A 27,726-nucleotide genomic window follows, 5' to 3' on the forward strand; every position below is an offset into this window, starting at 1 on the left:
AGTGAATTTGAAAATCCCAACTAATTGTACATTAAGGCCCAAATTCTGCAACCAGCGCCTAATTGAACAACAAGCCCAATTAAGCTTTCTAATTAGCAATAATTGAAACTTAGGCCCCTGTCAAGAAAGAGCGATTCTGTAACAAGGCGCCTCTAAAAATTTAGGCGGCCTTAAAAAAAAATAGGCGCTATGCATTTAGGCGTGGGCGTGGCTTCGTGTTAGGCGCCTTGTTACAGAATCGCTGCTCTTAAGCGTGCTTAAGCGCTCGCATGGCCACCTAACTTTTAGTTGTGTCTAGAGCTGGCCTATTTATTGGGCGCCTCCAAAATAGGTGCCCGAATCGCGCTGAACGGTGCCTATATCGGCGCCTAACTTTTGGGCGCTTCTTATAGAATTTGCCCCTATATTCTCTGTGGCTATCCTGAAAATAAGACTGCATAGAAGGAGCTGTGTTTGGTTTTTAAGTTAAATCCTCTGCTCTCTGGGTTGGTTAAGGATGGTGTGGAGATTTTGTGCGATCGGTGATCACAACTCCTGGAGAATGGAAGGAGAGGGAGAACTGCTGCGTTTCCCCAAAAATAAGACCTACCCCGAAAATAAGCCCTGGCATGATTTTCGGGGTAGGTCTTAATATAAGCCCTACCCCCAAAAATAAGTCCTAGTTGCTGGCAGCAGCAGCGCTTCCCCCCGCTTGCCCGCCCGTCGTCATGCACACCTCCCACCCCACTGACCCTTCTCTCCCTCCCATGCGAACCGTGAGACAGGAATATCTTATAACAGAGTCTGCAGCAATCTCACAGGCTGCTTCGCGGCCTTCAATCTCCTGGGCATTCCTCTGCTGCATCATTGATGATGTCATCAGCAACGTGGCAGAGGAACGCTCAGGAGATAGAAGGCCGTGAAACAGCCTGTGTAGATTGCTGCCGATGCTGTTATAAGGTATTCCAGTGTCGCGGTTCGGATGGGAGGGAGAGATGGGTCAGCGGGCGGTGGGGATATAGAAAGATGCTACATGGGGGATGGGAGAAAGGGAGGGATAGAAGCTGCAAGGGTTCTGCTGCACAAGGGATGGGAGAGAGGGATAGAAAGATGCTGCACATGTGGGTGAGAGAAAGGAAATAGGAAGAATTGGAGTGGAGAGGAAGGGAGAGATGATCATTACATGAAAAATAAAATAAGACATCCCCGAAAATAAGACTGTCTTATATTAATTTGAGGTCCAAAAAAAGTTCAAGTTCAAGTTCACGTTTATTTGATTAATCGCCTATATAAGAAATTCTAAGCGATGTACAGTTAAAACAAATTAAGGGGAGAATGACAATCTAATTATTAAGAAGTTAAAAAAAACGTAGAACAAAATTGTTAACAACTTATCTATAAAAGAAACAAATATAAATAAAAACATATATCTCATTAAAAAACAGTTAAAACAATAGTAACTAGCAATTTAGGGATAACACTGTACATTTAGATTAGTGACAGACACGACTGAGAGGAAAGGGGGGAAAGTTACAAATTTTACTCTTATAGAGGTGAAAAAAAACAAGTAATGGATAAAACAAAAGGATGGGGAAAAGAAAAAAGAAAAATCAAGAGACTAATTAATTAGTTAGTAAATGCGTCGTTGAATAAAAAAGTCTTCAGTTGTTTTTTAAAAGAGATAAGATCTTTGTCCTTTCTAATATATAGAGGCAGAGTGTTCCAGAGTTGGGGGGCTAAAACAGAGAACATATCATTTCTCCTTGTTCCCACTATTTTTAGAGAGGGGATCGATAATAAATCTTGTTGTGAAGATCGAAGAGGTCGTGTTGATTGGTATGGAGTAATCATTCTTGATATGAATTGGGGCGTGTTAAATAACAATACCTTGAAGACTAAAAGAGCTATTTTGAAGGTTATTCGGTGATTAATAGGTAACCAATGTGACTTAATGAGTAATGGTGTTACGTGATCGTATTTTTTTGCTTTGTATATAAGTTTTATGGCAGTGTTTTGGATTATTTGTAGTCTTTTCTTTTCTTTTTGCGGTATATTATAAAGCAAAGAATTACAGTAATCTAGTTTGGTGATAATCATGGAATGAACAAGGATATTAACCGATTTTGGTTCTAGGTAAGAAGAAATGGATCTTATCAAGCGGAGTTTATAAAAGCAGGATTTAACAGTTTGATTTATGTGATCATGAAAAGATAAATTCGAGTCAATAATTATGCCTAAAATTTTCACAGTTGATACAGATTCAATTGGGTTATTGTTGAGGACAAATGGAGATATTTGAGTAATATCTTTTCTCCAAGTAAATAGCATGGTTTGTGTTTTCTGAGTATTTAATGAGAGTTTATTATGGCAGAGCCAGTTTTTTATTGTGTCCAATTTAGTATTTATAGCTTTAATTTCTTCGATGTTTTCGGGATCAAGTGGGTGAAGGAGTTGTATATCATCAGCGTAGGAAAATGATGTAAAGCCCAGTGATTGACAGATAGTAAGTAGAGGTGAGAGAAAGATATTGAATAAAAGAGGAGACAGAATAGAATCCTGAGGTATACCAAAAGGTGAAGAGTAAGAGGCAGAGTAATCATCTCTTACTGTAACAGTAGAAGATCGGTTGGAGAGAAAAGATGTAAACCATTTTAGAACCTGTCCACCAATTCCAAAAGATTCCAAGCGATTGAGTAGGAGAGCGTGATCTATAGTGTCAAAGGCCGCTGAAAGGTCTAAGGAAAAAAGAGCAACCGATTTGTGATGGTCTAGATAGTAATGAATATTGGTTACAAGACCTAACATTGAATATTCAGTGTTATGGTGTTTTCGGAAGCCTGTTTGGTTAGGATGCAGTGCGTTAGATGACTCGATAAAATCTGACAGTTGTTCAAAGACCAGTTTTTCGATTAGTTTTGCTAGGAAAGCACTAGGTCTTATTTTTGGGGAAACACGGTAGCTACTCTTTGCACAGTGATGTGCCCTATAATGTGGGTGCCCTTGTGTACATACATGCATGCTAGCTCTTATGCACATAGGTGCCCTGTTGTTTCTTCCTCAAGTGCTCACATAAGTGCTACTGTGTAATGCTGTTCATGCATGGCAGTGTGTGTGAAGGGGAGCGTTTACCTGGACAGAGCTCTAACTTATACAGCACCTTTTTAGATGGGTCATGGATGTATGAATATGGACATGTTAGCAAAAGTTTACAGAACGTGGGATATAATTTGCAAAATAAAATTGAGGTGTCTGCAAAGATGTATGAAAAGCAGAATAAATGTATAGGAGATAGATATGGATCTAACAAAATATGGCTACAGTACACGTGCAGGTCCTGATGGGTTGTAAATGGGGCCAAACATGCAGAAAGAGGGTCCAAATCAGCAGTCATGCATGCCCGTCCCATACACATGCAGGATTAATGAGCCACAAGGTCCTTTGGCCGTGGAACGTGGCCACATAGTGCCTACAGGGAAAAAAGAGAACCTGAGATATGACGACAGCTATACATGTGCAGAGGGACAGGACTCAGGCAGGGAGGAGTACTTCTGCCCCAGACTGGAATCATTAGGAGAGGTCCTCAGGATTGAGAGAGAGACTTCCAGACTTACCTAACTATGTTGGGCTGAGGCAAATCCCTGGGAAGAAGTGGGGAGAGAGAGAGAGAGACTGTCCAGACTCCTGAGGCAGGCCAGTTTGGTTGAAACATGTACTGTACATGTCGAATCATTGAACTTTTTATGCCGTTTTTTGGGGAGCAAATAAAAGTACATTTTTAGAATTAAATCAAGTCCACAATTTTATAGGACATTTCCACTCTTAGTTTTACTGCTCAAGGTAGCTCAAGGCAGCGGCCACATTGGCAAGGTCCCGCAATATATACAGTGGCGAAATGGAGGCCGGGAGGGAGCACAGTTTCTCAGAGAAGAAAGGCAAACTCCTGGTGCTATACAAGGCGGAGTCCCTCTTCATGGAGGTCAAACGAAGGGTACCCTAAGCAGTTCCAGGAAGGCTTTGGAAGATCCTGGCAAAGTAAAGACCTACACTGCCAACAAGCCCCCACACCTATGAGATACCTGCAAAGTCCCATAGCTAGTAAAATGTTGACAGCATACGAACTCATCTGCAGACCTCAGAGGTCACAGCACCGTCGCAGGGTGACCTGTACATGTTCACACTGCACACATATGACGCAGCTGCCATGTCAACAAATCTGCCCTGCACACCTGATGATAGCATCTCCTTTGCCCAGCTCTGGCTGGTCTGCCTACAATCCATCATTTCCCCCAGACCCAAACAATAACAGTGTTTTGAGAACAGACGACAGCTTGATCTGGAGGATTTCTGTGTTATGGGTGCACATATCACCCACTACAATTGCAATCCTCACTAATCAGGTGCAATTATAGGATGGCAAAGGGGCTTGAAAAGCCATCTGTATCAGTGCACAGAACAAATATAAGTATCTGGCTTTGGCTCATCTCATTGCCTCCTAATTAAATGTAGCTTGTCTGTTTGCTTCTGTATTCCTTATCATTTTTATCCAGAAATAAAGACTAATTTGACAGCACAATTTCTTTTGACTAATCGTTTTAATGCAGCGTCTCTACCATGCCCCAAATGAGGAAGGACGCTGTAATAGAGCTCCTCTATGAACCCTTGAGAAAGCCCATTTGGGCGAAACGGGTCCCGTCGGGGCATGCTAGAGACGCTGCATTAAAGCGATAAGTCAAAAGAAATTGTGCTGTCAAATTAGTCTTTATTTCTGGATAAAAATGATAAGGAATACAGAAGTAAACAGACAAGCTACATTTAATTAGGAGGCAATAAGATGAGCCAAAGCCAGATACTTATATTTGTTCTGTGCACTGATACAGATGGCTTTAAGAGCCCTTTTGCCATCCTATAATTGCACCCGATCAGTGAGGATTGCCATTGCTGTGGTTGTTTCTAGTTTGGCCTCACTTTTCATCTTCTACATCTTTTTAGTGTTTACTATGCACATATTACCCCCAGACTCCCCTCTTTCTCCCATTCTGCCACAAATGACTCACTCATGGGCTGCACATCCCTGTAACAGGGAGCATCACTGCTCTGGCCCAGCTAGCACCTAGCAAACCAAACAGATCTATGGGATACCCCAGCAGCTGATCTGGTCCCTGTACAGGGAGATTCTAAAACGGTGCTTGGGGAAGTTAAAACCTGTGCCATCTTCCTCCTTTCTTATTTATTTACAATGCTTGATATACTATGAAATATCCATCAATTACTTCTATGTAGTTTACAGCAGCATAATAACATGGAGGAGTGGGAGGAAAGAATGAAGATAGAGAGGAAGAAGTAAGTCACAGAGATAGCAGGCGGGGCAGAAAATGGGTTAGGGGAAAGGAGAAAATCAGAGGGGTGGGAGACTGAAGGCATCACCAGGCATGTTGAAATGTTAAAGAGCCAATGTGGACCTTCTGGAGGACCGACCCCTCTTGCTGGTACACGTCAGGTGTTGCTTCCAACATTGGCAAGGTCCACTACCTATGTCGGCTCTGTAAAAGCCCTGGCCCCGCCCCATGATGCTGTTGCATCCATATCTGAACTGTGACTTGGTGGATAGCCATGATATCAACCACTTCTCCCTGACTGCATTCAGGGCCACAAGCCATATCGCCCTAAGATGTTAAGAACATAAGAATAGCCTTACTGGATCATCTAGCCCAGCATCCCGTCTTCACGGAAGCCAATCCAAGTCACAAGTACCTGGCAGAAACCCAAAGAGTAACATTCCAGAGCTGAGATTGTGATGTCATAATGCCTCATTCCACCAATGCCTGAGCCAGCCTCATCAGTGATGTCACAATTGCTTGATTGTCCTATACTTGGCACATATCAGAACATAAGAATAGCCTTACTGGGTCAGACCAATGGTCTATCTAGCCCAGTATCTCATCTTCACAGGAGCCAATCCAAGTCACAAGTACCTGGCAAAAACCCAAATAGTAGCAGCATTCCATGCCACCGATCCAGGGCTGCTGTCTCAAGCCACATACCCCAATGTTCATGGCCACATTTGGAATAAGCCACCACACGAAGGATGAGGCCAAGCACTACCCCATGCCAAATGATGTCCTCCATGTGGCTTAACGTGATCAAACCCCAGGCTTCATGCACCATCCATTCCAATGGAGTTGTACATGGCAAAAAGGGCAAGATCTGTACTGAGCAGGCTGTGGGTTTGTGGCAAGGCACATGTAATGGAAGGAGGGGGAGAAGAGATGCATGATGCACATGAGCCCCCTCATATATTCAGAATCACACTATACTTCTCAAAAGTGCATGGCTGGCCTCCCTCACCAGTACCTGTGAAACAGGCAACCAATTTGGTCCTCAGATTTCAGAGAACACTTGTCGGGTAGAAACCGACATTTCAGCCATCATGCTGTGGCTTTCTTCAGGGTATGCTGTGATATCTGCAGTTTGTCTTTGTAAATACAGAGGTACCTTGGATTACGAGCATAATCCGTTCCAGGAGCATGCTCGTAATCCAAAATGCTCGTTTATCAAAGTGAGTTTCCCCATAGGAAATAATGGAAACTCGCTTTGATACGTTCCCCCCCCCACGAGAACCGGCATTGCTCCCCCCAAAGGCCCTCCCTGTGATCTGGCACCCTCCCCCCTACGATCCGGAGAGAACGTGAACTTGCAGGCCTTGAGCATGCGCAGATGCTCAAGGCCCAGCAGGAAGAGGAGGCCGATCTTCGGGCACCGGCACCAACGCACAGGACATGCCAGTGCCGGTGCCCAGGCCCAGAAGACGGTAAGAAGCGGTGTGGGGGGGGTGCCGGATCATGGGGGGAGGGGCGTTTGTAAATCGAGCCACGCTCGGTTTCCGAGGTGCCAATTTTGCGAATGTTTTGCTCGTTTTGCAAAACACTCTCAAACCAGTGCACTCGTAAACCGAGGTACCACTGTAGTGGGTTCACTGACCTGATTGGACACCGGGCAGTCCAGCAATTTGAATTTTGGTGGGAAAGTCAGTTGGTCTCATTGTCCATAGAATGGAAACGTTTATGGTGAGTTTAAAGATGTTCTACCTGTGTGACTTTGGAAATAGTGGGTCACTGACCTGATTGGGAACAGGGCAGTCCACCAGTTTGAATTTTGGCGGGAAAGTCAGTTGGTCAGAAATTTGAATTTTGGCGGGAAAGTCAGTTGGTCAGAAATTTGAATTTTGGTGAGAAAGTCAGTTGGTCTCATTGTCCATAGAATGGAAACGTTTCTGGTGAGTTTAAAGATGTTCTACCTGTGTGACTTTGGAAATAGTGGGTTCACTGACCTGATTGGGAACAGGGCAGGCCCCCAATTGATCATAAATTTGAATTTTGTTGTGAAAGTCCATAGAATGGAAAAGTCCCTGGTGAGTTTAAAGATGTTCTCCCCCCGTGGAGCTGGGTTAGGGTTTCCACAGCTGCCATTGTGCTTGTTACAGGTTTCCGTGTCTCGCTGCATCTTATCAGGTAGAAACCGCCGTTTCAGCCATTAGGGCTGTGGCTTTCTTCAGGGTATGATGTGAGATCTGCAGTTTGTTTTTGTAAACCCTGAGTGAGGGTCACAGGGAGAACATCTTTAAACTCACCAGAAACTTTTCCATTCTATTGGGGAGGGGGGTGGGGGGAAGACACCAACTAATTTTCCCACCAAAATTCAAATTTGTGACCAACGGACTTCCCTGTTTCCAGTCAGGTCAGTGGACCCACTATTTACAAAGGCAAACTGCAGACATCACAGCATACCCCGAAGAAAGCCACAGCATGATGGCTAAAATGTCAGTTTCTACCTGACAAGACACAGCGAGACCCAGAAACCTGCCACATGCCTAGTTTAAAACCCTTATTGCTAGGTTGGTGAGTCTGTGGACAAAGTTGTTCTTCCCATTCCTTTTAAGATGCAGCTCATCTCATTTCTACGCATCAGATCATCTTTTGGAGTACCACACTAAAAATGTGAATAGAGAAGCTATTTTATCTAAGTAATGATTGGGTTACACATTTCAGAATATAAGAATAGCCATAGTGGGTCAGACTAATGGTCCAACTAGCCCAGTATCCTTCCACAGGGACAATTCATGTTACAAGTACCTGGAAGAAACCCAAATAGTAGCAACAGTTAAATGGCATACATGTAATTTTTAAGTAGGTTTCAACCTTTTCGTCCACCTCAGTCTCAAGTCTTTTCTTCCTTTGACATTTACTCATCTGCCAACTCACTCCCTTACCTCTCTGGGTAGCTGTCATTTATCATCCCCCTAATAAACCCCCTCTTCCTTTTCTCTGACTTTGATATCTGGCTTTCCTTCTCTTTCAAATTATTCTTCCCATCCCTCTGACTCTTAAGAACATAAGAGTTGCACTGGGTCAGAACAAAGGTCCATCAAGCCCAGGATCCTGTTTCAAACTGGCTAACCCAGGTCCCAAGTACCTAGCTAGATCCCAAGTAGTAAAACAGATTTTTTGCTGCTTATCCTAGGAAAAAGCAGTGGATTTTCCCATCTTAATAATGGCTTATAGACATTTCTTTTAGGAAATTATCCAACCCTTTTTTAAACCTTGCTAAGCAAACTGCTTTACCTGCCTAAAGTAACTGATTCAAAGTACTGGTAAATATAATTTTAGACAGGACAAAAGAAGTGTGTGCGTATTATAATGCTTTTTTATTTTGAAGCTGGAGTCAGCGACGGTATACTTTTACTGACTCTGACTCCACTCGAAACTCCTTCTGATTCCACGATTCTAACTCCAGCTCCCTGTCTGGGAGTATCACTGGTACCCAGATGGAGTAGTGGCCAGAAGGCTTGGCAAGTTCCTGTAATCCAACATTAGTTTCTGTACCGTTACACTTTTTTGAAGCTGCGTTTAGGTTCTAACATAGCCAACATGTAAAGCACCCATTTTTGCTGGTCGTTCCCTCCATAGTCCCCCACCCTATCTGCCTCCTCATTCCCCTTCTAATTCCCTACCTGAGCATCATATATAGATTCACCCATTTGTCCTGTGTGTCTGTCTTAATTAGATTGTAAGGTCTAGCGTGCAGGGACTGTCTCTTGCATGTTTAATGTACAGCCCTGCATGCATTGGGTAGCACTGTAGAAATACAGTAATAAATTGCTGTTGTAATCCTTTTATTCCACCTCTAAGCTGTTATTAAATCATGGGCTGGTCTTTTGGGGTGTTTAGAACAGTATTTTAGCATTAAATTTAGCACAAATTTAAAAAAGGAAAAATTGCTTTTTAAATTATACCACCAGACAGAAGATAATTTTATATCATAAATTAATGTGTACCAATCTTTATAAGCTATATAAGTGTACATGCATTATGTGATTGCATCCTGGTTAAGTGAGTTCAGTGGAAGTTTTTGTTCTGAGCTTGTCTTGTTACATTACAAGTACCTTAACCTCTTTCCATCTGCCAGGGCAGTGTGTGGTGATGATGGAGCAGAGGTTAGCGGAATTCAGAGCCAGGAAAAAAAGAGCCGAGATGGAAGCTGGAAAAGGAGGCAAGCTAGGGTCCTTGAGCCTGGAAACAGCGGAAGAGGCAAAGGGACTCATCACAGTGTTTAAAGAAAAACTGCAAATTCTGGGTGGAAGAAGGACCGAGGAGCCACAAGCATCTGGAGTTGCTGCTGAGACTAGGAGCAACCAGCAAAGTCCAGTGGTAAGAGTCGGGGCTGTAATGGGAATTACTACACCCCCCCAGTAATGTTTGGAAATGTTTCTAATGTTGATTGAACAGATATATGTGCATATGGTATGTTTTCCTGTAGGAAAGAGGATATGTAAAGGAAAAAAAAAACAACCCGGCAGGCTGGTGCAGATGAGGACGGAGCTTGCAGGAACGGGGCAGGGACAGGAAAGGAACTTGCGGGGACAGGAAAATGAGTTCCCACAGGGACGGGGAAAAATTTGTCCCCATGTCATTCTCTAGATGTGAGCCCACCAAAACCCTTTGGTACCATCATATAGGTGACACCTGCAGGCATAAAGGCTATTGGTCGGTATGCAGTTGGGTCTAGTAGCTATTTGGTGGTTTTTGGAGGGCTCACTGTACACTATAAGGGGGTCCCTGATGAAATGTATACCTGGGCCTTTTTATATGAAGGTCACTGCAGTGCTCCCTGAGGTGCCCCACTGCTGTACTGGGATGTCTGTGGCCAGTTTACTAAAAATGCTGGCCCCTCCTACATCCCAATGGCTTGTCTTTTGTGTTTTTCTTTTGGACGTGCATCAGAAAAATGGCTATTTTTGAAAAACCAGGATAGACATTTAGCAGCTTTGAAAATGGACATGTTTAATCCATCTGTGCACGTCCCCCTCCACCCAGTGGTTCCACAGCTTCCTAAATAGCTGCTCATGGGGTACCTTGTCAAAGGCTTTTTGGAAGTCGAGATAAATGATGTCAATGGGTTCCCCTTTGTCCATATGGCTGTTTATCCTTTCAAAGAAGTGCAGTAAGTTCATTTGACACGATCTTCCCTTGCAGAGGCCATGCTGGCTTGCCTTCAATTGTCCATTTTTTTCTATGTGCTCACAGATGCTGCCTTTTATCAGTGCTTCTATCATCTTGCCCGGAACTGAAGTCAAGCTTACCGGCCTGTAGTTCCCTGGGTCACCCTTCGATCCCTTTTTAAAGATAGGTGTGTCATTTGCTATTCTCCAGTCCTCCAGGATTTTCCCAGTTCTCAAAGATAGGTTGCAAATTTGTCGGAGTGCAAAACGTCCAAACTCAAATTTGGACATCATATTGAAAATGGCCCTCCATATCTACGAGCAGCAGTGTGTCATATATCTTATCAAAAGGGCCTTTGCCATACTCCCTTCAGACAAAGAGGACACCGAAGAGGAAATTCTGAAAGGTATACTAGACAGGTATCAACAAACCTAAAAATAAACAGGACTTACTGCTTGCTCTGTCTTAATCCATCTCTTCTTTTAGCAAATAAATGGAGGGGTGGAGTGGGTAGAAGATGGAAATGCTCACATTTAACAGGGTTCCTGGTATGAGAATACAGTTTGGACCGTGTAAATCTTTTCTTGGAAAAGGATTGATTTCATTTCTGGGAAGATGGTTCTAAAAAGCCAATGTTTCTCTACAGTGTAATATAAATCCCTTTAATAAGTTAGAGCACACTGAAAACTGTTTTGTTTTAAGAATTATTTTCATAGAAGGCAACCTTACCAGGAGTTGGGAAAGTGTATTTATCCTTTTGTATTACCATATATACTCGAATATGAACCAAAATTTTGTTGCCCAAAAAATGGAGGTCTCAGTTTATATTTGGGTCAGCCCACATCTGCCCCCCCCCCCCGCCCCTAACCTGTTTTCAGGCCTCTGCTGGGCCTGCCGTGAGACCTGGTGGTCCAGCAGTGGCTGGGACGGAGGGATCCCTCCCTCCTCCTGTCCAAGTTGATCTAATTATTGTCCATCTCCATCCCGCCGCCTCCCCTGCGTACCTTTAGTTAACCTAGTGGTCCAATAGTGAATCGCAGGGCAACAAAACAGGAGAAAGTCCAACTTTGTCTGCAGAAAAAACCAAGCAGGAGAAACAAACAAAACTGCAGACTGTGTACAAGATGCAGGCAAAAATTTATTGTACCAAAATTAAAATGCAAATAAGTAAAGTAAAACCCTTTTACCAATCAAGGGACCCGACACGGTCCATGTTTCGGACAAACCTTCGTCAGGGGTCCTAATAAATACAAATACAATACAGAAAACATTAAAAACACTTGTAAACTCTTATAAAAAGCGGAAAGTAACAAGATGGTGTTATTATGCCATGCTACTAAGGCTTGTGGTCAAGTGACGTGAATGACAAGAAAGAGGGTATGTGAAATAGTAAGGAAACATGCAAAGTAAGATAAACAAGAATATAAGGAAAATGATAACATTAAACAAAAAAACACTATAAGAAATTAGTGACAAAAGAACGTGACACCAAATGGAAAAGTGAGAAATTAAAGGAATAAGTACCCATAGGGTTTTATTTTACTTATTTGCATTTTAATTTTGGTACAATAAATTTTTGCCTGCATCTTGTACACAGTCTGCAGTTTTGTTTGTTTCTTCCAATAGTGAATCGCGTCGGGAGCAATCTTCTTTTGTTCCTGCACATGCAGAGCCGCTAGCTAATTGGTTGTCGGGAGTTCTCACGGTCCCACGTAAACTTTCCAGCAGCCAATTAACTAACTAGGGGCTCTGCATGGGCAGGAGCGAAAGAAAATCGCTTCTGCCCCGATTTACCGCTGGACCACCAGGGAAACTAAAGGACACGGGCAGAGCCAATTAGCTAGCAGCTCTGCATGGGCAGCAGCAAAGGAAGATCACTCCTTCCGCCAGGGAATCTAAAGGTACGCAGGGGAGGCCAGAGGGAGATGATAATAGTTAGAATCGGCTGGGACAGGAGGCGGGATGGATCCCTCCTGTCCCAGCCACCACTGGACCACCAGGTCCTCACAGCAGGCCCGGCAGAGGCCTGCAAGGCATCGGGAGGGAGGGGGCTGGGTGCAGAGATGGGCAGGGGAGGGAATGAAGGGGCTTGATGTAGAGCAGCAAGGGAGAGGAAACAGGGAGCAGGGCAAGGTTTATATTCGAGTCAACCTTTTTTCCTCCTTTTTAGGAGGAAAAAAGTTACTTTGGTTTCTATTCGAGTGAATACGGTAGGTGCTAGAAAAGTTATCTTGGTTTCTATTCAAGTGAATACGGTAGGTGCTAGTAAAGTGGAATTTGCTTCACAACTATTTCTAGATGTTTCTCAAGACTTTAGTGACTTTACTTAACTCTCTTCTGTCATTATTGCCAGGATCTCCCTCGTAGCCGCAGAAGTTCCTCGGGGGATGGATTTACTGCCCACCCGGTGCTGTCACAGTGGCTTCTACAGATTAATCCCCTCATCTTGAAGTTCCTTCTCTGGCTGGTTTTGCTGGGGCTCTTTGTGGAGCTGGAGTTTGGACTGGTATATTTTGTGCTTTCCATGTTTTACTGGATATATGAAGGAACTCGCAGCCCGAGGGAGAGGAAGATGGGGGAGAAGAGTGCTTATTCTGTATTTAATCCAGGCTGTGAGGCTATTCAGGGAACCTTGACTGCAGAACAGTTTGAGAGAGAACTGCAGTACAGACCGATGGCTGTGAGCTAAAGATTTCTTTTTAATAAACTTTCAGGCTTTATTTATATCTGGTATGTGTTATACATACTGGTATTATATGGTATATAATATCCAAAAGGTCTAGGTGTCCTAGATTTGCTAGAATAAAAATTCTCCCCAATGGATCCTGTAAATTTAAGTGCCTTTTCTCCCCAGCAGGGGGTGCTAAAAAAACTCTGCAGGGCCTACTGAAGGAATGAAGTAGGCAGTTAGGCACCTTAACTGGGAGAGAGAATAGATGGTCTAAGTCAGTGGTCTCAAACTCGCGGCCTGGGGGCCACATGTGGCCCGCCAGGTACCATTTTGAGGCCCTCTGTATGTCTACCATAATCAAATGTAAAATAAAACCGTTTCTTGATCATACGTCTCTTTAGCTATAAATGACAATATGATTATTAATATTTAGCCAAAAGGAAAGATTTAGAAACTATAAAGGGTTTTTACCTCATGCAAAATTGTCATTTCTTTAAGAACATAAGAACATAAGAAATTCCTCTGCTGGGTCAGACCCGAGGTCCATCGTGCCCAGCAGTCCGCTCACGCGGTGGCCCAGCAGGTCCAGGACCTGTGCAGTAATCTTCTATCTATACCCCTCTATCTTCTTTTCCAGTAGGAATTTGTCTAATCCTTTTTTGAAGCCCAGTACCGTACTCTGCCCAATCACGTCCTCTGGAAGCGCATTCCAGGTGTCCACCACACGTTGGGTAAAAAAGAACTTCCTAGTATTTGTTTTGAATCTGTCTCCTATCAACTTTTCCGAGTGCCCTCTTGTTCTTTTATTATTCGAGAGTTTGAAGAATCTGTCCCTCTCCACTCTCTCTATGCCCTTCATGATCTTATAAGTCTCTATCATATCCCCTCTAAGTCTTCTCTTCTCCAGGGAAAATAGACCCAGCTTCTCCAATCTCTCAGCATATGACAGGTTTTCCATACCTTTTATCAGACGCGTCGCTCTCCTCTGAACCCTCTCGACTAATGCCATATCCTTCTTAAGGTACGGCGACCAATATTGGACGCAGTACTCCAAATGCGGACGTACCATTGCCCGATACAATGGCAGGATAACCTCTTTCGTTCTGGCTGTAATACCCTTTTTGATTATACCAAGCATTCTATTCGCTCTCTTAGCGGCCGCTGCACACTGTGCCGTCGGCTTCAATGTCATGTCCACCAATACCCCCAAGTCCCTTTCCTGGGTACTTTTATTTAATAATATCCCTCCCATTGTATAGTTGTACCTCGAGTTTCTGCTCCCCACATGTAATACCTTACATTTCTCAACGTTGAACTTCATCTGCCATCTCATCGCCCAATCTTCTAGTTTGTTCAAGTCCCTTTGCAATTCTTCGCATTCCTCTGTAGTCCGAGCTCCATTAAATAGTTTAGTGTCATCCGCAAATTTTATTATCTCGCACTTCGTCCCTGTTTCTAGATCATTTATGAAGATATTAAATAGTAGCGGCCCGAGCACCGAGCCCTGCGGGACACCACTCGTGACCCTCCTCCAGTCGGAGTAGTGACCCTTCAGTCCTACCCTTTGTTTTCTACCCTCCAACCAGTTTCTTATCCATCTATGTATGTCATCTTCCACCCCATGGTTCTTCAGTTTCCGGAGTAGACGTTCATGGGGCACCTTGTCAAAGGCTTTTTGGAAATCTAGATATATGATGTCAATGGGGTCTCCTTTGTCCATCTGTTTGTTAATCCCTTCGAAGAAATGCAATAAGTTTGTTTGGCACGATCTTCCCTTGCAGAAACCATGCTGGCTGGCTGTCAGAAGTTCGTGTTTTTCAAAATGTTGATCAATGCTTTCTTTTATCAGTGCTTCTGCCATTTTCCCAGGAACTGAAGTCAGGCTCACTGGCCTGTAGTTTCCCGGATCACCTCTTGATCCCTTTTTAAAGATGGGCGTAATGTTGGCTATTTTCCAATCCTCCGGGATCTCGCCTGTTTTCAGGGATAAGTTGCAAATTTGCTGCAGTAGTTCCGCTATCTCCTCCTTTAATTCCTTTAGAACCCTTGGATGTATGCCCTCCATAGGCCCTCCAAGTACCGACAAATCCGAAATGTGGCCCTGCAAAGGGTTTGAGTTGGAGACCACTGGCATAAGTATATATAGGCTTATAAGATAGGACTCTAAATAGAAGCACAGGTAGATCTTTTTATATTGCCTGTTTAGTCTCTCCCCTCTGTAATGACTGGAGAATTTTGCCTTAAAACATCTTTTAGTGCTGGGCAGCCTGGCCAGGTTTTCAAGATATCCACAATGAATAGGCATGAGAGAGATTTGCCTGCCCTGCCTTCTTGGTATGCAAATCTCTCTCTCATGCTTATTCATTGTGGATATCCTGAAAACCTGGCCTGCTAGTAGATCTCGAGGATTGGAATTGGGCAGCCCTGTTTTAGCGAGTGACTGAAATCCGTTAGAAAGCAGATTTTCAATACAAGTTGCAACTTGGAATCCCAGAGTGGGTGATTGATCCATAAAATCTTAGAGGGTAAAATGGGTTTTGTAGACGCTACCTGAGTTCTAATCTAATCTAGTCTTCGGTTTATATAGCGGGTCATCTCTCATTGGAGCTCAACTCGGTTTACAAGTAGTCAGGAGACCAGAATATAGGAGAAGTAAGGATACTAGAAATTAATTTAGCCTATCATAAAAGTCGATTGTGCAATGTTAGCGACTAGCAGATTCTGCAGTCATTTCATACAGGCCACAGCAATACATCTAGTAATGGATATACCCTGCATATGGCTGTATTGTGTTTTGACATTAAGGGGGCAGTTCTATCTATAAGAGGCACCTAACTTAGCCCCCCTTTAATGAAGCCATGTTTAGTGTTTTTGACCGCCACGGTCGGTGCTAAAAAATGCTAACGTGGCTTCATAAACGGAGGGGGAGGGAGTTAATTAGTAAATTGGCTTAAATAATGAGCTTTAACAAACTCATAATTGAAAAAGGAGATGAGGAGACCAGAATTGAACGCGATACTCCAGATGAGGTCGCACCACGGAGCAATACAGGGGCATTTTAACATTCTTAGTCTTGTTAACCGTCCCTCTTTTTTTTTTTTTTTCCTTTCTTTATTAAATTTCAATTTTTTATGACAATAATAATCATATGAAATCAACAGTATCCAACTGATATCAATAAAAAGGAAATACAATAAAGGGGTAAATTGAACAAAAGTTTAACTGTTTGTTAGTCCATAATAATATAAAGGAGGAGTTCCAAAAAGATCGAAGACTATTTAATTCCCTAATTTATTAAGGAAAATAATGGTAGCCTGAAATGGACCTAAACTAAATTTCTTGAGCGTTCATTCCTGAATATTGACAGGGGTACTTGCAGACCTCCCCTCATTTTCTAAAATAAATCTTGTCAACTGTGAAGAATCATAAAATGTACTGTATTTTCACGCATATAACGCGCGCGTTATACACAATTTTTACAAACCGTGCGCGTTATAGGTGTGAGCGCGTTTTACAACTTTTTTTTTTCATTCCGATCCGGCATCCCCCCTGCGAACCGGCATTCTCCCCCCCCCCCCCCCGCTCGCATCATCCCCCCTCCCCCGCGATCCTACAACCCCCCCAGCACCGCAAAACATCTCTTACCCGATTGGGCTCCGGCACCAGCACCAATGCACAGGACGTGCCAGTGCCCGAAGATCCTCCCTCGTTGGGCTGGGCTGGGATGGGCTGTGCGGTGCTGGGAGATCTTCCTTCTTCCCTGTGCCGGGCTGGACTGGGCTTTGAGCATTTGCGCATGCGCAAAGCCTTCTGATCTCGCTCTCTCCGAGATTCTCAGATTGAGATCTCCGCGGTATACGCGTATGCGTGCTATATAAAAAAATTTTTTTACAGACATGCTTTGGACCCGCGCGCTATACGCGTATGCGTGTTATACACGCATACGCGTTATATGCTTGAAAATACAGTATATTTGGCACCCTTGAAATTAATCAAACATTTGCAAGGGAACCTCAATACAAAAGTTAACCATCCCTTTTTAAATAATTCCTAGCATCCTGGTAGGTGGAAAAAATTTCAGGCAGTATGGGCTCCTGTTTGGAACAGTTTGTCTCCTAGAGTTCGTGGTGCTCTTTAGGACTTTGGACACTGGAGTGCTTGGGTGGGTGGGTGGGGGGGAGGGTTTCTTGGTTGATATTGTTGGGATCTTTTAGTCACCGTGAAGAAACCACGCGGTAGACTTTACTTGTGCTTTGTATTAGCATTGTTGGACTTTGTATTTATAAAAAATTTTCTAAATAAAAATTATTCTATATATATATAAAAAAAAAATTCCCAGCATCCTGTTTGCTTTTTTGGCCACCGCCGCACATTGGGCAGAAGGTTTCATGGTACTGTCTACGATGACACCCAGATCCTTTTCTTGGGTGCTAACCCCCAAGGTGGATCCTAGCATCTGGTAACTGTGATTTGGGTTATTCTTCCCAACATGCATCACTTTGCATTTGTGTACATTGAATTTCATCTGCCATTTGGATGCGTAGTCTTCCTATTTCCTAAGTTCTGCCTGTAATTTTTAACAACTTTGAACAGTTAGGGGTAGGTTTTGGATGTGATATGATTTAGGCACCTATCTTAGGCCCATTGATTTAGGCCAAGAAAACCCTGGCCTAAACGGCAGAACACCTAAAGGGTTCAACGTCTACCTTCGCACAAGATTGCTTAGGCATGGATGATTGACAATTGCACCTAACAACACCTACAAGTTGGGCATCATTTATAGAATGGAAGTGGCTATTCTGTGAAAATAAATTATGAATTTTATCCAGTCTCTGTTTAGGGGATAATTTTACAAAGGAATTTCCACACATAAAGCCAGTTTTACACATGGGAAAGGTCTTTATCTGCGTTAATGTATGCACACCTACAATATTACAATATGCAATAAGCAGAGGTGCTCCTGGGAGTGGATTTTAGGCCAAAGACAGGTTGCAGTTTACATATGTATTTTATAAAATGTGGCTATACAGACACGTTTTTACCAGCTTTATAGCAAGTGTAAATTTGTGTGTCGGCATTTGTACACTATTGAAGGTGGTGCTGGGAGTCTATTTTTTAAAGGAAAATCGGTGTCTGCACTGCCTCTTTAAAATTAGGCTTAAATAGGCACCTTTTGGATTGTTCCCGTTATGAAAATATCCTCCTATATGTCAGAAGCTCTGATAGTTGTCTAATAATGACAAACAAAGGACTACTTTACATTAGACATGCCGAAAATTCAATTCCTATGGCAGAGGGTAACCCATGGGTTCTTGAAGCTGAGTGTCTTTCGCTAATGTCTGGGGATTTGTGGCTGTCACCAGTACTGCATATTAACTCAGGAGGGACAGCGCGATGCTAGCTTGCAGGCCATTGCCTGCAGATGCGAAGGCAGCATAGCGAGACAGCTGGAATACCCCCAGGATTTGTCATCTTGCTGAAGAATGTCACATTTTTGGAAAGCAGAAGTGATTGGTACAGTGTTCATTAGTCAGCGTTGCCATTATACATTTTTCATCCTGGTAAGTACATTACATTACATTACATTAGTGACTTCTATTCCGCCAGTACCTTGCAGTTCAAGGCGGATTACAAAAGACGGTAACTGGACATTTCCGGGAAAATTACAATTTAGGGCGCTGTTTACATAATTGAGATTTGAAGGGAAAATTACAAGAGTGGAGGAAGCTTTGAGAGGGAAATTACGAGGGGGGGGGAAGAATAAGGGGAAGTATTTTGGTATCTAGATAAATTTTTTGAATAGCAGGGTTTTTATTTCTTTTCAAAATGATTTGAAGTCAATCGTTGTAGTCAGCAAATTGGAGATGTGGTGGTTAAGTTTCGCTGCTTCCGTTGCTAGTAGGTTGTCATATATCATCTTGCGCTGAGTACCTTTGAATGGGGGGGTACTTAAATGGGGTCTGTGTTCTCCTTTGTCTAGTTAGATTGTCCCAGTTTAGGCGCTTGTTTAGATAGGTGGGGGCAGTGACATTTATTACTTTGAATAATAGACAGTACAGTTTGAATTGAACTTGCGCTTGTATAGGTAGCCAGTGAGAGTCAAGGTATGCGGTGGTGATGTGGTCATATCTGCTTAGTGAATAGATCAGTCTGAGGGCTGTGTTTTGTACAGTCTGTAATTGTTTTATCATGTTTGCGGGACATGGTAGGTAGAGGATGTTGCAATAGTCCACTAGACCTAGGACTAGGGATTGGACTATGAGCCTATATTGCTCTTTGTCGAAGAATTTTCTTATTTTTCGCAGATTGCGCATGATTAAAAAGGCTTTCTGGGTGGTCTTGTTGATTTGGACCTGCATGGGAGGCAGGGTAACTGGGGAGGAATGGGATACCTATGTGGGATCCCTACGAGGTCATGCCAAGGGATAGGGTCACTTGAATGAGCGGGTCAGTAGAGTGACAGTATAATTAAATTGTACTTTAGGGGGTCAATAGACTTAAGAGGGTGGGTAAATGGTGTGGGCAGACTTGATGGGCTATAGCCCTTATCTGCCGTCAACTTTCTATGTTTCTATGAATGATATGGTTTCTTGGTTTGCTATGTGGTTGATTGATGGAAGGTTGTGTTTGGATGAGGGTAAGAAGTGGTTTACTGTTTATGATTTGTTCTTTGTGTTTTTATTATAAATATAAAAGCAACTTAACCAAGTAACCAGAATACAGTCATTCAAAAAATAAACTGGTATACCCAAAAGCCTAATAGCTAAATTATTATTTTATTATATCTATAAGGATACGGAGGCCAGTAAGTAACTTACTTTGGAAATTATGATTTTTGGTGTTCAAATGCTGTTAGTTTTGTTTGAAGGTTAAAACTGGACTATTAATTCCTAACTAGGATGAGTTTTAAAGTTTAAGTTTCAAGTTTATTAAAAATTTGTTATCCTGCCTTTTCCAAAATTACAAAGCGGCTTTACAATAAAAAGTAAAAACATGGCAATACTGATAAGTTAAATTAAAGGCTGATTAATATCCCATAAAGACAGGTACAATATCACACAAACCAACTTACACGAAAGGGAAAAGGGGAGAAGTACAAAAAATTGAAGGAAAAGGACATTTAAGGAAAAAACAGGAGGTAAGGATTACTAAAGATTTTTCCTTGTTTCTGCGCTAATGATCAAATTAATTGTCCTTAAAAGGTCAATCATACAGTAAAAGCATTTTTTAAAAGCTGGTCTTAAAATCATCTAATGCAGGGGTAGGGAACTCCGGTCCTCGAGAGCCGTATTCCAGTCGGGTTTTCAGGATTTCCCCAATGAATATGCATGAGATCTATTTGCATGCACTGCTTTCAATACATATTCATTGGGGAAATCCTGAAAACCCGACTGGAATACGGCTCTTGAGGACCGGAGTTCCCTACCCCTGATCTAATGTGTGGATTTCTCGTAGATAAGCCGGTGCAGAATTCCAGAGCGTGGGGGGCGGGCCCTGAAACGCAGCAGAGCTTCTCTGTTCTTCTATAGCCCCATCCTTAGAGTTATTTTTTTAAAAATTCTTTATTTATTCATTTTATAATTTTGACAAACACAGTCAAAACGCAAGAAAAAAATATCATGAAAAACAAAGGGCTCCTTTTACAAAGCCGCGTTAGCGCGCGGCTTTTAATCATGCGCTAGCCGAAAAACTACTGCCTGATCAAGAGCAGACAGTAGCGGCTAGCGCGTCCAGTGCTTTAGCGCACGCTATTACGCGGGTTAAACCGCTAACGCCCCTTCATAAAAGGAGCCCAAAAATCACTAAATCCAAATAATTCAAGGTAAATTTTGATTACACAATATAGTTAGTCCACTATCAAATAGAGACAGAGCTGAAATTTGATGAAATTTAACATACAAATTACAGTGGTACCTTGGATTACGAGCATAATCCGTTCCAGGAGCATGCTCGTAATCCAAAATGCTCGTATATCAAAGCAAGTTTCCCCATAGGAAGTAAGGGAAACTTGCTTTGATATGTTCCCACCCCCCACCTTCCCCCCCCCCTAGGCCAGCAGCGCTGCTCCCCCCCCACGAGAACCAGCATTGCTCCCCCCAAAGGCCCTCCCCACAAATCGGCACCCTCCCCCCTGCGATCCGTCACCCCCCTGCCGCAAACTTGGTGCCTCGTAAACTGAGCTTGCCTTGCTGTACGAGCGCCCCCCCCCCCCCCCCCGCCAACCGGCACCTTCCCCCCGCGATCGGGCACCCCCCCGCCGTGACCTGAGATGCCCCAACCCACCCAAACCCTCTTCTTACTTCCAGTGTAGCCTCCGCATCGGCACCGGCACCAGCATGTCCTGTGCGTTGGTGCCGGTGCCCGAAAATCTGCTTCCTGTGCCGGTGGGCACGTTGAACGTGAACTCTCAGGCCTTGAGCATGCGCACATGCTCAAGGCTCGGCACAGGAAGCAGATTTTCGGGCACCGGCACCAACGCACAGGACATGCTGGTGCCGGTGCCGATGCGGAGGCTACACTGGAAGTAAGAAGAGGGTTGGGGGGGGGTGCCCGATGGCGGCGGGGGGGTGCCAGATCGCGGGGGGGAGGGTGCCGGTTCGCAGGGGGGGCGCTCATACAGCGAGGCAAGCTCGGTTTACGAGGCACCAAGTTTGCAAATGTTTTGCTCGTCTTGCAAAACACTCGCAAACCGGTGCACTCGTAAACCGAGGTACCACTGTATATAACCAAGAAAACCAACGGGAGGCTCGACTGCTGTTAAACATTTTTTCATCTAAAAGGACTAAAAGAATCAGAGTAAGCAATTACTTTCTATCCTGAGATGCAATAAATTTAGATAACTGCTGCGGTTCATAGAAAACATATCTGTTCTCTTTATATGCCACTATACATTTACAGGGGTACCTCAAAACAAAGGTCATCCCCAACTGAACCACCCTATCTCATTCTCAATCCCATCCTTATCTTTAGGCGTAAAATGAATCGCTGCTCCTGGCCAGAGATCCCTAAAGCCCGTTTTCCACTAGGCCACCAGGGTTCAAGCGGCTTGGCCCACTGTGGTCCTGAGGTGATTTCGATGTTCTTGTGGCATCTGGAAAAATAAAGCGTGGTGGGGGAGGGTCTGAACTGGCATTCTTCAGACTGGGTGGAAGTTATGTGGCTGATAATTCAGTGCTGAAATGATGAGCAGATAGGGTAAAAGATGATCTTTATTACTCGTGCCTTAAAAATGCCCAGCTTGGGTCATGTTTTGCCCCAAACAGGGCTGCATCAGATTAAATCAAACATTAAAAACATCAAATGATGAAAATGGATCCCAAAATAATCACGTACAAAATTGAATGAACACATCATAAAATGAAATCTCTAATAAATACATACATACACGTAATGCATCATTAACCCCCCCGCCGGCAGCGGCAGTAACTGCTCTGACGCTCATAGAATTCGTATGAGCGTCGGAGCAGTTGCTGTCAGCGCTAAAACCCGCGTTATGCGTTAGTAAAGGAGGGGGCAAATAAATTGACAAATCAGCTATATATGGGTGTTAAAATGGAAACAGTTAACGAGGTGAGTGTGTAAATGTGAGAGATTTTATAAAAGGATTACAAACCAATAGGTAGAGTGCCAAGGTCACACGCTCTAAAAAAGCATGCTAATGCTAAGAGGAGAGTGGTGTAGTGGTTAGAGCTACAGCCTCAGCACCCTGAGGTTCTGGGTTCAAATCCATACTGTTCCTTGTGACCTTGGACAAGGCACTTAATCCTCCCATTGTCCCAGGTAGATAGATTTTGAGCCCACCGGGACAGACAGGGAAAAATGCTTGAATAAATTCATGTAAACCATTCTGAGCTCCCCTGGGAGAACGGTATAGGTGTGAAAAGTTTCTGTCTCTGGTAACCAGAGCTGGTAGTGTGATGTCATAATGCCTCAGAGCCAACCTCATCAGTGATGTCACAATGGCTTGATTGGCTCACTTTTGCTACATTTTGATTTCTAGAGTGGTGCAGTGGTTAAAGCTACAGCCTCAGCACCCTAAGGTTGTGGGTTCAACCCCCACTGCTCCTTGTGACCCTGGGCAAGTCACTTAATCCCCCCATTGCCTCAGATACATTAGATCAGGGGTGTCAAAGTCCCTCCTCGAAGGCCGCAATCCAGTCGGGTTTTCAAGATTTCCCCACTGAATATGCATGAGATCTTTTAGCATACCATGAAAGCAGTGCATGCAAATAGATCTCATGCATATTCATTGGGGAAATCCTGAAAACCCGACTGGATTGTGGCCCTCGCGGAGGGACTTTGACATCCCTGCATTAGATAGATTGTGAGCCCACTGGGACAGACAGGGGAAAATGCTTGAGTTCCTGATTGTAAAGCACTTACCGGTAATACACCTTGTCCAAGTAGTGCTGCAAATTTAGAAATATTCACTAGAAAGTTACAAACAAAGGAGTCCTTTTACATTATATTCTATAGACGCGTTAGCTAATACATAGCGTGAGCTAATTCAGCTAGCACACCTTAGTAAAAGAGAGGCAACATCTAGATCAATGAATTATAACTATAAAAATATAAGATAGCTGGTGACATTCATATCATAGCACAGGGGTAGGAAACGCCGGTCCTCGAGAGCCATATTCCACTCGGGCTTTCAGGATTTCCCCAATGAATATGCATGAGATCTATTTGCATGCACTGCTTTCAATGCATATTCATAGGGGGAAATCCCGAAAACCCGACTGGAATACGGCTCTCGAGGACTGGAGTTCCCTACCCCTGTCATAGCATAAAGTTCTTATATCCCACAATTCTCTGCTTGAATTTATTGTGGTTCACAGTAAGAGTAATGATTGGTTACATTTAAGACCGTTAAAAGTTAATCTCTACATTAAATAGAATCAATTTCATACATCGACATTGCACATGACCTCTAGTCACTCATAACGAATTAAAAGAAACCAAAGACCAGAGTTTCAACAAAGGTAATCCATAAAAACTGGTATTTAAGAAGCAATCTGTATCAAATCTTTAGTTCGCTATAAGGCTGCAGCATAATATTCAGTTTACCATTCAATCAGCATTGAACAGCAACGAATCTCGAGATATAAATACACATACTTATCTCCTTGCAGCATGAATTCTACTCAATCTGTTTTATAAGGAATGTGTAATAAAGATCATCTTTTATCCTGTTTGGGATCTGCTCATTATTTTGATACCTCTATTTTGGATGTGCAATATTCAGTGTTGACACCTGCATTATGAAATGACTACCGTTAACACTATTTATTTAATCCTATTTTGTCCCTTGGCTATGTGGGCACTGATGTTGAATATTGCTGGCATCCATGTAGCTGCCAGTTCCTCCTTGTCTCTGCCCTTGGAACGTCCCTCTCTGGCCAGCTCGCAGTGCACCAAAATTGTTTTGAATATCAACTGGAATATTTTTAAACTGGAGCGAGGGAGTCGCAACCAGCTTAAAAAAGGACAATATTGTACATGCATGAGAGTCCAATCAATGTCAGCCCCAATAGCCCATGGAAAGGCCTCTATCAGCCTCAAGAAAAGGCCAGTGCAGTTATATCAAGCGTCCAAACCATCCCCTCCCCCCCTCCCCTCCTCATCGGGGCCAACAATCTTCAATTAGGGCTTGAAATGTCTTTCAAAAACTCACCATGATATAAATTTATTTTCATCTCCTATTTTCCATTCTGTTCCAAAGATAGAAAATGCATCTGGAACATGCTCTATTTAGAATGCACTACAGTATTTTTTAATAGTGAAGAATAGCCAGGCTGTACTAAAGTATAATTAGACCCTCCTTTTTGATGGCCTTGAGCCTTAATCAGAATAAAGCAGAAATCGATTCCAGGAGACAATCAACCAAACAAGGCTGTTCACAAAATATTCTCTCTGCTTTTCTGGCTCCCAACAGTTGCCACATGCCATGTAATGCAGCATTATCGTTTCAACCGGTGCTAAAACATTGCTCGCCCGGTGGATTGTGACGACTTAATACTGGCATCAGGATGTTTCAGCACTTTTTCAACATGTTGCATTTTAAAGGGAGAAAGTGGAAATAAATCAACAATGCCTTTTAATCATTCATTGATTTCAATATACAGTTATTGCAAGGAACGTGGCTTTTACATCAGAATGGGCGCGCTCAAAATGCAGTCTAGCAGCAAAGAGAAATGCACAGCAAGCATGTAACTGTCCATGGTGCTGATTTCAGCTGGTCATTGTTGGAGGTGCAGGTGACAAACCTCGGTAAATCTTTTAAAAATATATTGCACAATTTTATATATAAATGGATGTAAATACATTAAAGCTTTATGTAAACACAAGCAGCAAGTTTCCTAATTCCATGTTTCAGACGTATTTGCAGCACAAAGATTTTGTAAGCATTGGAGCTTGTAGGCATGTGGTGCATACACGAAGGCAAGAATCTTTGATTGGTACATCATCATGAAAAATTGCATCTCAATTGCCATAATTTTTTCTGCCAAATAGGGCCAGCCTTAGCAATTGCAGGGTTTCATACCCCCTTCTAACTGGGACTTAAGATTTCAAATGAGGTGTCAGGGATTTAATAAAACAAAATTCTTTAGTTGCCAACTACTATTGTAATCTTAATGAGGAGAAGCAGGAATACCAAGGGGGAGGATTAAGGAAAGAGAAAGAGAAGGAGAAGGAAAGAGAAAAGCATTTTTTTAAACTTTTGGTCAGTCACCAGTTGCAAAGAGATTGAGTTAAGCCTGGTGCCCTGTACAGCCACCCCTGATACCCCTGTTTAAGGCTGGCTCTGTAGCCAAAATTTTTGCCTAAATATGAAACAGCTGCCACTGGTTGGAATCTAGTTAAAATATATGTTTAATTCTGATCTATGCAATCTTTAAGTTTACGGAGGGACTGTTTGGTGGTAAAGCAATACAATGGTAAACAATAAATAACAATTGTAGTTGAATGGTATTTGTCACTTTGGTAAGAAATGAGAAAATCCACCAGAAGAATTCCACAGGGAGAGCATGAAGGCAGGTACAAAGGAAACAACTGTGGAACCGAAGATCTCAATCCAAACTTTATTCAGAAAATCTTGATTATACAAGGTGCAGTTCAAAAATCCAAAGCGAGAATACACAGTAGATGTTGTGGTATTGGGTCTATACTAGAGAATGACACGGGGACAAATTTTTCCCCGTCCCCATGGGAACTCATTTTCCCATCCCGTCCCCACGGGAACTCATTTTCCCATCCCCGTGAGTTATTTTCCTGTCCCTGCCCCATTCTTGCAAGCTCCATCCTCATCTGCACAAGCCTCAAACGCTTTAAAATCATAAGTATTCAAGGCTTGGGCGGTTAAGGCGGAGCTTACAGGAATGGGACAGGGACGGGGGAAATCGAGTTCCTGTGGGGACGGGATGGGAAAATGAGGTTCCATGGGGAGGGGGAAAAATTTGTCCCCGCCATTCTCTAGTCTGTACCACAACTTATCTACTGTGTATTCTCGTTTTGGAGTTTTGAACTGCACCATGTATAATCAAGATTTTCTGAATAAAATTTGGATCGAGATAATCAGTTCCACCATTTGTCACTTTGGTACCATTCGACATCCTCTCACTGCTGCCTAATAAAGACTTTGAATCCATGAATCCTGCAAGACCGAGGGGTCCTTTTTACTAAGCTGCGATAGCGTTTTTAGGGCATGCAGAATTTTAGTGCGTGCTAAACCTGCGCTACGTGGCTAGAACTGATGCCAGCTCAATGCTGGCATTAGCGTCTAGCGTGCACGGCAATTCTGTGCGTGCTAAGTGTGCGCTAAAACCATTATTGCAGCTTAATAAAAAGAGCCCTGAATTTCTCCCATATGCTTGGTGTTGGTTTCTCCCTTCATAAAATGATCCAAAAAGGTGAGGACCACATTAATTTTTTTCAGAAGGTAATCTATTTTTAGATAGCAATCGGCTATTTATGTAGGATAGCTATAGCTAAATTGCTGTATGGGCACCAAAACCTTTTCTTTAATCCTCTGCTTCCCTCCCCCCCTCCCCCCCAAAAAATAGCCCACAGCTGAAAAAGCTCTACCTTCCGGCATTATGACTTCCGGCTGACAAAACTTCTCTTGATACAACCTATCATCTGCCGTGCCTTCATCTAAGGCACGGCAGATGATAGGTTGTATCAAGAGAAGTTTCGTCAGCCGGAAGTCATAATGCCATTGTACAGAGCCATGGTGAGACCTCATCTGGAATACTGTGTGCAATTCTGGAGGCCACATTACCACAAAGATGTGCTTAGAATTGAATCGGTTCAGCGGATGGCCACCAGGATGGTCTCGGGTCTCAAGGGTCTCTCGTACGAAGAAAGACTGAACAAATTGCAGCTCTACACTCTCGAGGAACGTAGGGAAAGGGGAGACATGATTGAGACATTTAAGTACATCACGGGACGTGTCGAAGTGGAAGATGATATTTTCCTTCTCAAAGGACCCTTGGCCACAAGAGGGCATCCACTCAAACTCAGGGGAGGGAAGTTTCGTGGAGACGCCAGGAAGTAGTTCTTCATGGAAAGAGTGATTTA

At 43.2% G+C, this 27,726-nt stretch overlaps 1 protein-coding gene across 3 annotated transcripts in view; it reads left to right on the plus strand.

Moving 5' to 3' along the window:
- Nucleotides 1-13,533, plus strand: part of SAYSD1 (SAYSVFN motif domain containing 1) — a 69,082-nt gene extending 55,549 nt beyond the window's left edge. For 2 of the 3 annotated variants that reach the window (XM_033939064.1, XM_033939062.1), the window contains exons 2-3: nt 9,442-9,683; nt 12,829-13,533. In XM_033939064.1, coding sequence (XP_033794955.1) covers nt 9,456-9,683; nt 12,829-13,164 — 564 coding nt within the window. In that variant the 5' untranslated portion in view covers nt 9,442-9,455 and the 3' untranslated portion in view covers nt 13,165-13,533. The remainder of the gene's footprint in view (nt 1-9,441; nt 9,684-12,828) is intronic. The other variant, XM_033939063.1, reaches the window with a different exon arrangement.
- The last annotated feature ends 14,193 nt before the right edge of the window (nt 13,534-27,726 follow it).

The sequence above is a fragment of the Geotrypetes seraphini genome, chromosome 3, assembly GCF_902459505.1.
Source record: "Geotrypetes seraphini chromosome 3, aGeoSer1.1, whole genome shotgun sequence".
Lineage (NCBI taxonomy): Eukaryota > Metazoa > Chordata > Amphibia > Gymnophiona > Dermophiidae > Geotrypetes > Geotrypetes seraphini.